This window comes from Hemiscyllium ocellatum, chromosome 25 (genome assembly GCF_020745735.1).
Source record: "Hemiscyllium ocellatum isolate sHemOce1 chromosome 25, sHemOce1.pat.X.cur, whole genome shotgun sequence".
Lineage (NCBI taxonomy): Eukaryota > Metazoa > Chordata > Chondrichthyes > Orectolobiformes > Hemiscylliidae > Hemiscyllium > Hemiscyllium ocellatum.
In genome coordinates this window covers 42,823,459-42,838,816 of record NC_083425.1, presented here as the reverse complement: position 1 = coordinate 42,838,816, position 15,358 = coordinate 42,823,459, and the positions used below count along the sequence as shown (strand labels likewise).

At 42.9% G+C, this 15,358-nt stretch overlaps 1 protein-coding gene across 1 annotated transcript in view; it reads right to left on the bottom strand.

Moving 5' to 3' along the window:
• LOC132827850 (protein shisa-6-like) overlaps nucleotides 1–13,363 on the bottom strand; it is a 516,347-nt gene extending 502,984 nt beyond the window's left edge. Inside the window, exon 1 of the mRNA XM_060844599.1 lies at nucleotides 12,503–13,363. Within this exon, the coding sequence (XP_060700582.1) occupies nucleotides 12,503–13,059 (557 nt within the window). The 5' untranslated portion in view covers nucleotides 13,060–13,363. The remainder of the gene's footprint in view (nucleotides 1–12,502) is intronic.
• Between the last annotated feature and the right edge of the window lie 1,995 nt (nucleotides 13,364–15,358).

Below are 15,358 nucleotides of genomic sequence, written 5' to 3'. Positions count from 1 at the left end.
GCAGCAGCAAGGGACTTTTCTTTCAAGCAAGTGACTTGTCATGTAGCTTCAGATTGGGCATCGGCAGGACACTTTAATGTGAACCCAAATTCTGTTATGTCACAATCTCTAATGTCTTTTCAGTGCTATTATTTGGCTCTTGTTCCTGATTTCACCACCTGGAGATTCTGGGGTTCGTTGCAAGGGGAGATGAAGTGTTAAAGATGTCTGTCTGACATTACAATATCAGTAAATGTCTGTGGATAGGGCTTCTTCTGTCAGTGCTAAACCTGAAAATTCTTGGTTCCAAGACCCTGTACTCAATTCCAGTAAAAAGATGAGTCTTAATACAACCACAGGTCCTAAATTGAGTATATCTGTAGTAACAATGATCATACCTACCATGTTTTATTCATCTGAAACAAATCTCAACCATTGATCTTAAAATGTAACCACCTTTGGTGTTTTTTGACAGTTTAAAAATAACCTGAGCTCCATATGTTTAAATAAACTGCTGATCAGTCTTACTTTTTGATCATAAATCTCATTCGTAATAGCTCCTCCACCTTGACAGCTATGACTAAACAAGGCATCTGTTGGAAATGGGAGTGACATATTTCAGGGACACAAAATGAATGCTTCTATAATTATGTTGATACAATACACAAATTTAAGACCTGCTGTTACATAACTCGGGTGTTCATAAGCAGGCTTATTTCTCACATCAGTCGGCAGTATTTGTGAAACAATAATACCAGACCTGCCAATGTTCAATGACGATTACTATTTGGAAAGCAAGAAGAAATTTCAAATTCTCAGGATGCCCAAATTCTCAGGATGAATTATGGATAAATACTTTAGTATGAATGTGTATGCATTTTATGTCTATATAAGTAATATATATTTATATTATTCTTTCCATACTCCAGATGAGACTTAAACTGCGTCAGTGATCATGTTGTCAAAGTCCATTTTTTTGCAATTATGCTTATCATTATCATTATTTCAAATAAACTGGAAAATAAGTTGTGAAGTTTGCAATTAATTCAATCCAACTTTTTTTTGCTGCTTCCTTGATAAAGTACATGTGTTCAATTTTTAGGAATGCCCTCCAGTTTCACTTCATAACGGGGAAAATAATTGGGCAGGACCAATGGTTTTCATCACTGCCAAGTTCAGAAATGAATCAAAAGTAGTATTAGTTGACACCAAACTCAAGACTTAAAAGCCTGTAGATTAAAATAAGATGAAACAACTTCTGAAATAGAGAAGCTCAATGATCCATAAAGCTCACTGCATGGTTTCAATTTCCCATTGGCCTCATTACCCCCCTCAACCCCAATTACAGTCATGTGATTTCTTAGGAGGAAAATATCTTGGAAACCATTCTCCAACCCCAAAGGTAGTCGAGTTCTCATAGACGATATTGGTGCAATGCCTGGTCCATTTCCCTTCTCCGTGGTGCATGAATATCTTTGCTGCTCACAAGGATTTCTTTACTTTCAATCTGAAGTCTGATAATTCATTGGCACTCACCAGCAATTAGTTTCAGAGTTCAGTGACTTTCTGCAAAAAGAATTACCTCTTCACTTCCAACCTAACTTTATATTCATGAAGGAGGATGTGTAGATCATTCAGTCCTTCGGACTTATTCATAACCCATTTAGATCATGGCTGGTATTTATCCTAACTCCATTGGTGTGCTTTGGCAAATAATAATCTATCAATCTCTCATTCAAAATCTAAGACCCAGGACATATAAGTTGGAGAAAGTTGGACCGTTTTGCTACTTTTTGCTTGAAGAAATGTTTTTCAACTTGCCATAAGTAACTTTACAGGTAAGATAAGATAAGCACACGGTTTTGGGTATTTATTAGTCTGGATAGAAGCTTAACTTCATAATAGAAAAGTAAGACTAACTGGGTCACATTCAAATAATAAGCGTACTTAGTAAGTGCCACAAGGATTAATGCTGGAGCTTCAACTATTCACTATCCTTATCACTGACATGTATGAAGGGATCAGGTGCGTAGCAGCAAAATTTGCTGACAAAACAAAGATCAGCAAGGAAGCAATTGTGAGGAGAATACAAACAGTCAACTCAGATAGAGCGAGGTTAATTAAATGGATAGAGTGACAGGTGGAGTATATTGTGGGAAAAATGCAAGTTATCCCCTTTGGTAAGAAGAATAGGAAAGAAAGTATGATTTAAATGGGGAGAGACCATAGAATTTTACAGTAAGAAAGATCTAGATGCCCTCGACAAAATAAGTGCAGTTTGCACAACATTTAGAGAGCTGAATGGAATGTTGGCCTTTATTGCAAAAAGGATGGAAAATAAAAGTAAGTGAAATCTTGATTCAACTGTACATTGGTGCTAATCCACATACTGTATTGTGTACATTTCCAGTCTTCTTATCAAAGGAAGGATCTAATTGCACTGAGCACCATTCAGAAGAGATTCTCTTAACTGAATGATGGAATTAAGGGATTATTTTATAAGGAAAGGTAGTGCTGGTTGGGCAAAGTGATCTTACGGATATGCATCAGATGCTGAGGTGTTTGACAGGGTAAATGCTGAGAGCATTTCTTAAGGAAGTATTTAAACTCTGTTTAGGATTAACGGGTCATTTATTTAAGAGACAGTTAAAAAGGAATTTCATCTCTCAGAAAATTGTGAAGATTTGGAACTCTCTACTCAGTGAGTTGTGGGTGCAATCAAGACAGAGATCTATTTTGTGCTACAGGGATGTCAGGAGTTTCGGGGAAAGACAGGAAATGAGTTGAGGCCAACATCTGATGACTAATGATGTTATTGAATAACAGATCAGGTGCAAGGGGTTACACCTGCCCCTGCATTTTAAGGTTTTACATTTTTACTCCTTCATCAGAAATTGCAAAATGTTTTAGGGTAATAACCTTCAGGTTACGTTTTATTGGCTTCTTGGCTGCTTTGTAATGCAGAGTTATGTCAGCAGTGTGGGTTAATTCCTGCACTGGCTGAGTTTACCATAAAGGACTCTCCTTCTCAATCTCTCCTCTCACCCGAGGCCTGGTGACCCTTGGGTTAAACTACTACCAGTCATTTGGCCCAAATGGGAGTGGAGCCCTATGGTCTGACAGGACTATGGCAATTTTATCTTCATCTTACCTCTTGGATATATTCAGAAGCATTGATAAATCCAAATGCAAAACATGAAGACGAGAAATATGAATGTTATAAAATAAGGCAAAGCTATTGTTTAATTGTATCTCATATATATATATTATATATATATATCTATCTTGTTGCGCTTGCTTGTTTTACCATCAGAAATTGAACTCACGGAAGAGTCCCTTTGGCCTGTCGATGTCTGACTCCATTCTGAGCGCCTATCTGGAGTTGCCTGCTATTGTTTAATTTTCTCAATATTGTAAGTCCTTTCTCAGCCTTCAAATATTCTTTCAATCATCTTTTATTTTTTGTATAATGTATGTAAAAGGAGAATTGTGGAAATCTTTATGGAAGTATACTGCTTAGTCACTCAAAAAGCTGTCCCTTCATGACATATACAAGATTACATGTGGAATTGTTAACAAACCAAAAAAGCAATTCTGAATGTGTGACACGAGACTAGAAAGCAAACCTCACAATAAATGAACAGCAAAATCAAGTAAGGAAAACACAAGTACTGTACCACACAGGGAAGATTACATCTTATTTAAAAATTGTAAAACTGTAAGCCTATTAAAGAGCTGTTTTTTGTTATCTGAGTCCTATGCCCAAATGCTTTTTCACTAGTGCAGTTAGGATTATAACACTGCAGTATTATAGCTGCTGATCTTGGATGGAAAGAACCAAGAGCCATAAAAATGTTGAACCAAATACAAACAAATCTTATTCTATGTGCTGAGTATGAATTCAGCTTCAAACTGGTGGAGACAGCCTTTCACCTCAGCAAGCTGTGTGAGTGAAGAATTTTGTTCTGAAACTATGCTGATGCCATTGTTTCGGAGAAGGTTTCTCACCCACTTGGAGAGGCATACATTTTCATATGACTAAACGAAATTCACCTGCTGATACATATGTGTACAAAAACCCAGTTGCCTCAACATTTTGTTGATACCTGAACAAGGCAAAAACTGTTTTGAAAGGGAGAAAGGACTGCAGATGCTGGAGATCAGGATCGAGAGTGTGGTGCTGGAAAAGTGCAGCAGGTCAGGCAACATCTGAAGAGCAGGAGAATCGATGTTTCGGGCAGAAGCCCTTCATCAGGAATTCCTGATGAAAAACTGGTTTGACCAGGACTAACAACTGCAAACGCTGCAGAGAGGTGACGAGATTGCAGTTTAAAATGGACAACGATGGTGATGACCCAGAATTAAACTGATTTTGTCTTATTTCAATGCCATTGCGGCCTTACTGATTTCTACCTATCTAAACTCCTCCAGCCTTAAAACACACACATTTCCTTTCCCCACACTGAAATTAAAGTCAATTCCTCTGATTCTGGTTGTTGATGCACCATCTCCTGCCCTTGCCATCCTTTGTTATCATTCCCTGTCACCAAGTCTTTAGTTATCTCCCCAGGTTGGCTGTGGAATTCCCTTCTCAATCCTCTCCATCTCCTCCATAAATTTGCTCAGAACTCATTTCTTTGATCAAGCATTAACCAACTTGCTATTTTTGTTTGTTTTCCCATCATCGAATTGTCTGATTATGTCTCGATGATCACTCTGGGACACCCATCTGTGCTGTAGCTAAATAGGTACAAGTTGTTGTCGATGTTGAAATGTAGATGGTGGGAGCAAAAAACTCATCAAAAGACTGCAAAACCAGAAAAGTGGGACAGAACCAGAAACAAGGCTGAGGGAGGTAAGTTACTAGGCCAGACTTTAAAGGTCAAATAAGAGAGAGTAATAATTTCAAGAAGAGAAGGGAATTTTATACGATAGATTTTAGAAGGTGAGATGGTCCAAATACAGATTCAAAATAAAACAGATTTTGCTGAACTTTTTTTTGTCTGGAATAGACCAGTAGAGTTAGTTATTAATATAGGAACACAGAAGTCTGAATCTAAAGATTCCTCATACAACAGACTACAATGGTTAGCTCCCAAAGAACTTAAAAAATGGTATTTACTGTGACACGTACACTGTTTGTAGAATCATACAAGCAACTTATTTTTCATAAATCTATTGCCATCTTTCATTTGGTACTGTACAGACAGATTAATTATCTCCTAGGTGATGGAGAAAATGACCAGTTCTCAGGGATTTAAAAAGTCTGAGACTCCAATGGTTTTGTCCTCATTAAAACTGGGACATTCCCCCAGTTATCTCCTGCATTTCATGAAGACAAAGGATACAATTGCACCAGTGCCTGTGGCCTTCCATGACCTTTTGCAAGTAACCAATGGTATTGGGCAGGTTTTTGTCCACCATGTTGAAGGTGGACTGGGAAAGTCTTGAAAACCCATGTAGGTTAGGATCCTGATGTGACCTGGCCCTGTTCTCGCTTTACCCAGGGTGTTGTTGAAACAGTGAAGGATTTGGGTCTGTCTGGTAAGCAAATAAATGGTGTTTGAGGTTATGAAGATGACAATTAGTGGATAACTTAGCCAAGAATCCTGAATATCCCAGCCTCAGATCCTGTTTTCTGATCTGTCACCCATTTATCAGGATCATTGAGTCAATTACTAAAGGAACTCTGTGGTACAGTGGTAGTGTCTGTGTCTTTGAGCCAAAAGGCTTAGATTCAAGTCCCACCTATCTGAGAGATGTATAATAACATATCTGAACAGATTATCTAAAAATACCTATAATCAATTACATGGAAAAGTTCTAGCCATTGCAATTATGGGACTGTTTGTTCACATCAATTTTTCATTGAGTGTGGTCACTATTGGAAGGCACTTCACTGGGTAGCATTGCCCTCATCTTTGACTGATATTCCTTACTGCCAGCCCAGCCTTCAACACACCATTGGAGCAACTTATGCTCTTCTGTCTTTCAGCACAGCTGAGGGGCAAGTGCAGAAGCCATACTACCTTTGTCAGTATCAGTAGCACCAGGAGCAATGCTAGTGGCAGCATCAGCTGTCTTTTCCTCAGGCACAAGGGAAATGGGATGGACACAAACCCAGCTGAAAGGAGACCTGACTCCAACACAGGGTGCACAGGTAGAAGATCAGCTTTCTCGACATACCTGACTGCCAATGTCTCAAGAGACTTGGGCTCTCATGGTAAGTCTCTGCTGAGATCTGGAACAGGCAGGTGGATACAAGGTTTTGATCAAAGTGGTGCTGGAAAAGCACAGTAGGTCAGGCAGCAGGAAAATCTACATTTCGGGCAAAAGCCCTTCATCAGGACATCAATTTTCCTGCTCCTCGGGTGCTGCCTGACCTGCTGTGCTTTTCCAGCATCACTCTGATCTAAACTCTGGTTTCCAGCATCTGCAGTCCTCACTTCTGCCCAGGTGGATACAAGGTGTCAATGGCCAATATGATACCTGTAAATGAAGAGACATCACTCCCCTTCTCAGCTCTCGTTCTCTCATCATGTTGTGAGGTTGCTGCTTTTCCAAGGTGAGACGTCAGGGAAGGGTGGATGCTCATAATAAATGTGAACAGGAAGGAAGAGTACCATTTTGGGAAATGACTGTGAGGCATATTTGTGACAGACAAATGGGATGAGGCTGAGCATTGACTGTGATTTAGGGTTGTGAGGTGTCTCCAGGGAGAGGAATGTGATGTAAGCTGTAAAGGTAAAAGGTAAAGTCCTAGAGGACCGTAGGGCTTCTCTTTCATGACAGAGCCAGTGGTATGTGTAACCTGAGGGCCACCATGCCTCAGGTGAGGGGGTGACATTGAGAAGGTGGGACCTTTGTGGTAATATCAACCAGCGTGGGAATTGAACCCATGCAGTTGGTGTCACTCTGCACTGCCAACCAACCACCTGAAATAACTGTATTGATATGAGGAGCATTGTGCAGGGGTGTTATGGGCAAGCCTAAGTGTGGACTTCTGAAATGTTCTGGCCTCACTTAATGAACTGTCGCCAGGTTGGAGAAAGCACACCCTGCTTACTGACTTTGTTGGCCACATCCGCCCATAACCGCTTGCTTTGGCAGGTTGTCCTTTCCTTCTGAAAGTGTACCTCAACATAATCCCTTCAATGCCACAGCTAGGCCTCCAGGTAAGAGTGAGAGATCTTGGAGGGCAGTCTTCCTGTGATTATTGCGGCTGAGAAATTCCAAAGACTGTTGAGCTTTTCTGACTTATGTTATACATAGCGCCTTCTCATAAAACAGTTTTCATAGAACTCCTACAGAGTGGAAACAGGTCATTGGCCCATCAAATCCACACCAGCCCTCCAAAGAGTAACCCACCCAGATCCATTACCCTACTCTATTACTCTATATTTGCCCCTGACTAATGCACCTAACATCCCTGAACACTATGAGCAATTTAGTATAGCTGATTCACCTAACCCGCACATCTTTGCATGTGGGAAGAAACCAGTGCACCCAGGCGAAACACATGCAGTGCAGGGAGAAGTGCAAACTCCATGCAGTCACCTGAGGCTGGAATCAAACCTGGTCCCTACCGTTGTGACGCGACAGTGCTAACCACTGAGCCTCCAAGTCTCTGACTGAACGGATACACCATCCAATCCACATCAATTGGGCTAGGCCTGCGGAACTTGAATAGCAGTTGGTTTGCTCTGTAAGGGGCATTGGCTGAGTGTGACAGATGTAGAAAGCCAAGTTTCATATCAGATAACGGTAATGTTGCTACAGCAGGGGCTAACGTCCTAAGATTCTTCTCCAGGAGTCTGGACAGTCTCTGTCAGAAGACTATCTATGTGTCAGACGTTAAAGCCACAACTGTTTTCTTCTCAACCAATGTTTACACATGCAATCTTTCCAACGGTGCCCAATAAATACTGTAATGGAACAAACTCACTTTTATTTCACTCTTCCTAGAGCAGAAGGATTTAAGCCAAACACTACATCCCTTTTGTTTCCCTCTTAACGCTGCAAAGATTTGGAGATGCAATTGTAACCTTTCCACTCTTAGCTTGCTATACCAGACATTGTATTTAATAAAAATAACTAAAATCTGAGCTACCTCCGATATCAATTATTCTGTAAGCCAAAACACGAAACTCAATAACACTTGATAAGATCAATCGATCGGATACTCTGTGCTCCATTTCTAACTGGTGTTGCATTATACAGGATTTATCAGCTTGGTAGTGTTGGCATTTAGTAGCTAAAGGTTACAGATTTAGTATTGTGTTGGTGATACGTAGTAGAGAATTTAATTTCTCAAGGCTTTAGACTTTTGAAAGATTTAATAGTTTTACTTCAAATAACAGAGACACCATTGTGTTCTCTGGATCACAGGTCAGATAGTCATCTGCTGAACGGGAACAAAAGTTTGAAACTGACCAGCCTATCATTCCCAGGTTTGATTGATCAGATTTGAACACTTTTCTTTCCAATTGACATGTGCTCTGCAACCTATTCTGATTTAAATGGTGCCTACAAGGCTTAATTTTGTCTCTCAACTGGCTTCTGGATTGAACCCACAAAGCACAGTACAGAGTGTTTTTTTTATTCTTATTCTAGATTGTTACGTCTTGCTACTTTCGCCCTCTGTTTATCAGTGTCACAGCATCTTTGCAACCTGCTCCATTATTCTGTAACTTGGATATTCACAGCTGGCTCTCTCAAAATTAATAATCATGGCATTGCTCAAACTGAGGAAATATTTTTAGCCCAATAATCATATGAAAGCAATTAAGTTAAACAAGCTGTATATATTAATTTGACATTTTGGTTAGTGCAAACAATTGTATTGAGATTGGAACAGAAATAAAAACTCTTCTGAATCTTAATAAATTAACAGCAAAACTGCACTTCTTTTACCCTCCCAGGGTTGAGTTTTATTTCATCTCCTGTGTATTATTGTGACCAGGTAGCCTATCCAGTCAGCATACACAGGGGCACACTGATGGTACACACACCTGATATTTAAATCATTGTATACTGCCAGTGAAATATGACACACAACTGAAGCTCAGCCATCCAGCTGAGAACAGCTTCATTTTGAGAATCGGCTCTGAATACAATAAAGCAGATTATCTCCATATTTTAAAATGTTATTACTTTCCCTCTTTACTTTTACTGCGCAAACTGCTGATTTAAAAAGAACTCAGTTGACCTCATAAAGAAAATTCTTCCAGACATTGTACAGGGATGCTTCATTTTTAAAGTCATATTCAAAATAACTAAAAGGAAAATGTACTGATTTTAACTGAAAACAGCCAATCAGGAAAAAGACTTTTGATTTCACATTGTGATGGGAACCCCCACAAATGTTTCTATTGATAATTATGGTATGAATCCATAACAAGTTACTACTTAAAAGGACGTCTTTACTGGATCAAGTAAATAATTGTAAGCAGCTTTAGAAAATAAAAGCCCAAATTATATTCTTGTATGTATTGGTGGAGTTAAAAGGGATGCTGACTATTTTCTAAACTGTCTGTTCGTTGGAATACCAACACTATTTATTTTTCACTGTCGGGATACAAACCACTTGTATCTTAACATCCATGAGAGCATCACTTCTGTACTCATCCATCAAAATAAATGCAGGCCATGGTTGGATGATAATGAGATGCAGGACGACACTTAAATAGAGGGACTCTGAGCTCTGCTTTTGCAGTGCAAACATTAGATTAGTTTTGATCATCAAAACTCTACAATTCAATTGCAAAAAAACACAGAAGACGCCAGTAATGCTTAATGCATCAGGCCGCAAATCTGATGGAAATAAATCTGAAATGTGATCTCTGTTTCTTGTTCCACGGATGTTAATGGAACTATTGAGTATTTCCAGCATTTTCTGTTTTTGTTTTGGATGTCCAACATCAGCAATATGGTAGTTTTGCATGTTTAAATTAACCATGCTGTCTCATCTCTGCTAGTCATACTTCATTCATGAGAAAATATACAAGGTCACACTTATTATTAAACCTGGCACTTGCTGCATCTTCTGCTGTTGGGAGGTGAGGTTTACAAATGCTGTAGATGTTGGAAAATAAAAGGTAGAATGGCAATTGGCTCAGAGATGGAAATGATGTGTTTGAACTTGCACTTGTGTTCTAGTTTGCACTATTAATTGCACTATTAGTTTGACAATACTACATGTAAATTGTAATGTTACAGATGGCAACATTAGATTACTTACAGTGTGGAAACAGGCCCTTCGGCCCAACAAGTCCACACCGACCCGCAACCCACCCATACCCCTACATTTACCCCTTACCTAACACTACGGGCAATTTAGCATGGCCAATTCACCTGACTCGCACATCTTTGGACTGTGGGAGGAAACCGGAGCACCCGGAGGAAACCCACGCAGACACGGGGAGAACGTGCAAACTCCACACAGTCAGTCGCCTGAGTCGGGAATTGAACCCGGGTCTCTGGTGCTGTGAGGCAGCAGTGCCACCGTGCCGCCCTACTTAGGTTATAATGTTGAATGGACACCCCTCCCAGTTGTGCATTTCAATAACGGTGCTCTTTGAGATTTTCTTGTGTAAAGATGCACAATAATATAAATGTTTTTAGAAGAAGAATCTCTACAGTGTGGAAACAGGCCCTTCTGCCCAACAAGTCCACACCGACCCTCCGCAGAGTAACGCACCCAGACCCATTCCCAATGCTCTACATTTACCCCAAACTAATACACCTAACTTACACATCCCTGAACACTGTAGGTAATTTAGCATGGCTAATTCACCTAACTTGCACACCTTTTGATTGTGAGAGGAAACTGTAGTACCCGCAAGAAACCCATGCAGACACGGGGAGGATGTGCAAACTCCATACAGACAATCGCCCGAGGCAGGAATTGAACCCGGGCCCCTGGTGCTGTGAGCCATGTTCCGAGAATGGTGGGTAACTTTAGGTTTCCCTAGACATCGAAAGCATTGAAATATATGTTTCGCATAGCCCATGTTTTATTTATGAGCTTAGAGGTTTACGTGTTCTCCATCCAGTATGAGACAAACATATCCAAAGTGGTCCAGTGTGCTCAGTGGCTGACCAGTACCTGTACTTGCATTTTATCAGTGTGCACCTGAAACCAGATTGTATAAATATGAAAGTGACAGTGTGTTGGCAGTCTGCTTCCCATATCATATTGTATAATCATTCTATTATCTTCACTTTAGTGGATAAAAAACAAAATGTAAAGGATATATCATAGTTAATCAAGGTTATACTATAAACTATACTATTTCCAAGACAATACTATTACAGTCAGCAAAACAAAATGCATTGTAATTAAATTTTGAAAATAACATTGCACTTTTAAAACAGCAACAAACATTTAAATTAATCTCATTTAATTTAATGACCATAACCCTACCTGATAATTTTACTATCTACTGATGTTTCGGCAGGGAGTGGAAATTAGGTATTTATACCAAATAAAATTCTGCCTATTGTTATGTTTGTTGTGAAACATTTTCTACTGGTTCCAACATTTTATAAAATCTCTTCAGTTAGGTGTTAAAGTCAGCATCCCACTGTGTAGACAGTGTCAATGTGGTGGCTAGATTGCCTAGTAGACATTCACTTTGCATGAACTCCTTAGATATTATGGGATAAACCAGGGTAACAGTTAAGAACCATATAGTTTGTCCTGTTTCTGTGCTGGTATGAGCTTAAAAGCTGAACTATTGAACTTGCATTGACAGCTATATATTTCTAGGACACCACAGTAATATTATGACCCTATATTTACACTCTTGGTTTTAATTAAGTGGAAAATTCTGCTGGAACTTTACAGTTTGGGAAAAATGAAGACAGCACAGCATCTCTAGAGCTAGCAAGATGTGCTGTAGATATTATCACCATAGATACAGAGCAGCTCCATATTCGGACTGCAGAATGTTACCACACTTCTGTATGTTGAAGCATGCTTTTAATATATCCTTTCTGTGCATTATTAGCTCGGCTTTATTTTTAGTCTGGATGGATGATTACCAATATCGGAGGCTGTTCTTGCTTTGTGGGTCTTACTTAGTCAGACGCAGTTTTTTTTCCTTGTGTGCCTGTTACCCACACTCTCCTAGGGCAGTGTACATGGAGGGGTACTCAACTTTAATCCGCCAGCTCCTTTCCGGCTGCTCTCAATCGAGGGGCGTAAAACCAAAACAATTAAACACTGATAACCCGATAATGAGAGGGATGTAGTTTACAATGCATCACGTGGCGTTTCAGCGATTGTCAGAAAAAAAATTCCTGACAGTCCTGCTACTGTGTTACATGTCATTGCTATTCCCCGCCTATGGCTCTGTATTTTACGTGAAAAAAGTTTTTTTTTATAAATTATGAGGCGGCTTGGTCTTTGGGAAATTGTGGTCCCTGAGATTTGCAAACAAGAAAGACAGTGATCTACACGCAAGTTGAAACAAGTGAGTGTCACCTCTGAACCACCCAGAACAAGGGGGCTGGGTCTTACCTGGAGACGTTCATTTCGCGCGGGGGGCGAGTCGCTTTGTCGTAGGCAACTTTGGCGAAGACCCCAGCGATAATCACAAAGGCGATGACTCCGCAGGTGATGTACACCGTGCTGTTGGTCTTGTCTTTGCTCGGGTCATACACGTTGTCCAGCTGTCCCAGATCCGGGTCGGTGGTGACTTGGATCTCCACTTTGGGGGTCACGTAGTTCTTACAGCCGTTCTGCTCCAGCCGGTAGTTCTTGTCCTGGCAGCAGTAGCGCATGTAGCAAGTGCCACAGCAGTAATTGTAGGAAGTCCTGTTGCACTCGAAGTCGGGGTCCCACTGGCCGGCCACGTCGTAGTGTCCCCGGCATTTCTCGGAGTGCTGCAGCACCAGCGGCTTCATCTTGTTGATCTGCAGGACGGGCACCACCACGGTGGCATTGACTGGCGCCGCTTTGCCCCCCTGGCGCCGCGGGGGTGAAGCCAGTGTCCTGTTGCTGCGGCTCCTGCCCGCCCACACCAGCAGGCTCAGGGGGTCCATATAAACCAGCAAGAGGAGTAGGTGTTGCTGCATGGTCTCTGCCAAGAGGGAGCGGGGGGGTGGGGGGAAGCAGGCTGGCAGGGCTGGTACCGTTTCTGTCTTCCCCCCCGCCACCCCCCTTTACTCTCTCTCTCTCTCTCTCTCTCTTAACAGTGGCGTTCCCTGGCCCACTCCCAAGGAGCTGGGCTAACAAACAGTTCCCACATGGCACCGATCCGGGAGACCCAGTAGAAACATTCTCCTTCTCTCTGTCTCTCTCTCTCTCTCAGTCGGCCGTGCAAATAAATGGCTTCAGGAAGCTTGCTTGTCTGGAGGTTGTCCTGGTAGATATCAAACCGTGTCGCCCTCCACTGCGGCAAAATTGGACTGTTTCCCCCCTCCCATAAAGGAGAGAGGGAATACAGAAGTCTTTGGCTTGTGAGGCTCAGATTGAGCTGAAGCTAAATCCCATCGCTGGGGGGGAGGCTGCAGAGAAGCCCCTTCCTCTCTTGCGGAATGTAGAAGTTTAGGGGGGCGTGGGGAAAGGGGGCGGGAGAGAGAGAGCCCCTCGACACTCACCACATGTTGTGTTCGAGATGGGGGAAGAGATTGAATGCCGCGGTCGGTTTCCACAGCTGGGCTGGTCTGCCGGCTGCTAACGAGAACAGATAATACACACACACAGAGAGAAAAAAAGAGGCCGGTTAGAACAGTGGAAGATAGAGAGAAAGCGCTTTCTACATTCAACTGAGGATAGGGGATGGGGAGATGCACCTAACTCCAAGCGCGCACACACACTGACTGAGGCAAGGAGCAGGATGTGAGAACACTATTCAGTGCTACTCCCGAGAAGTGACATGGTTTAAAAGAGATTGGAGGGGGTGGGGGGGGGGGGGGGGGTGGGTTACGTTTCAGTGACGGGAATCCTCGCTGTTGGAGTTGATGCTGTTCTGGGATCCTGGCCGAATGGCCAGCCATCTCCACCAGCCCACCCCCCTCTCCCAACCCCCTCCCCTCGCCCCCCCCCCCCCCCCCCACACACACATATCAACATCGCATTGTTATTCATTGAGAGGGTGAGCACCTTCAAGACTTACCGGCGGCTCAGACACACAGGGGCATCTGAGATGAGAGAGAGAGAGACCTCACACACACACACACACACAGATGCTCAGGCACGGCCCACTCCGTCTCCAGCGAATGTCACAACCCACTCGAATGCTCCGGACAGCACAACCTCGGCTCCGGTCTCCTACTTAAAACAGCCTCCCTTCTTCCTATCACCACTCTCAGGGGGTAGAGAATAGGCTGGAGTGAGGGTGGGGGGGGGGGGGGGGGGGGGAGGTTACTCACACAGACTCCGCACCCGCTGACGTGCGAAGGGTGAACGTTCACACACCCCACCAGGAGCTGACTGCCAGGGCACTCACTCCCAAGGGGACTCCTTCCTGCCCCAGGCTGCCGCTGAGTGAACGTGAAGGCGCTGCTCAGTAACTCTTCGGCAAAGGCAGTCATCACACGCAGCCTGCTCCACCTCTGAGACTCGATCAATGCCTCACAAAAACAACTGAGCCGTTCATTGCAGGGAGTCTGTGAACCAGTTGGATCAGGAGGTGGCTGTGGTTGACAAATTCTAACGATGGGGTGGACACTGTCACCTAAGGTCAGATTTGGAGGTGGGGGGGTAGTGGGGTGTTTGGAGATGGGGGGAGTGCTCTCTCATTGCGGGAATTGGTTGATGGGATGGCCAGCATCTCCCCAATGCCAATTGTTTACCGCCCAAAGAACACAAATGCTTTCCCCACTCAATGGTTAACCCCATTAGACTGGCATTGGATTGGAGGCTGCACCCAGGCTCAATGAATCCAAATCACCGTCCATCGAAATGCAGCCTCACTGTTCAGATACCTAATTGCAGGCACAACAGCCTGATGTTACAACAAACACTGAAAGGGCTGGAGAAACTCAGCCGGTCTGCCAGCAGGCGTGCAGAGAGAAGCCACAGTTAACTTTCGAGTCCTCTCTGAGCCCCCTTCCGAACTGGGATCCGTGAATGACCCTCTCCATATGCTTCTCAAAGACAGCCCGACACTCCACCGGGTGGAGCCGCTGGTCCCGCTGCTCCCATTCTAAGAGCGGCTGGCCAGTTTGGGATCGAGCCAGACTGACACACTTCAGCCAAATCCTTGTTCGAGACCGAGCGCCTCCAGGGAACGTGGATGTTGTGGTGGAGATGGGAGACCCAGAGAGGAGAAGGAACACGAGGCTCCCCATTTTCCACCACAGGCAACAGACCTGTCCCTGTACCTGTAGGGGATGATGGTTCCAGGGTGTGCTGTGATATTGGATTGTG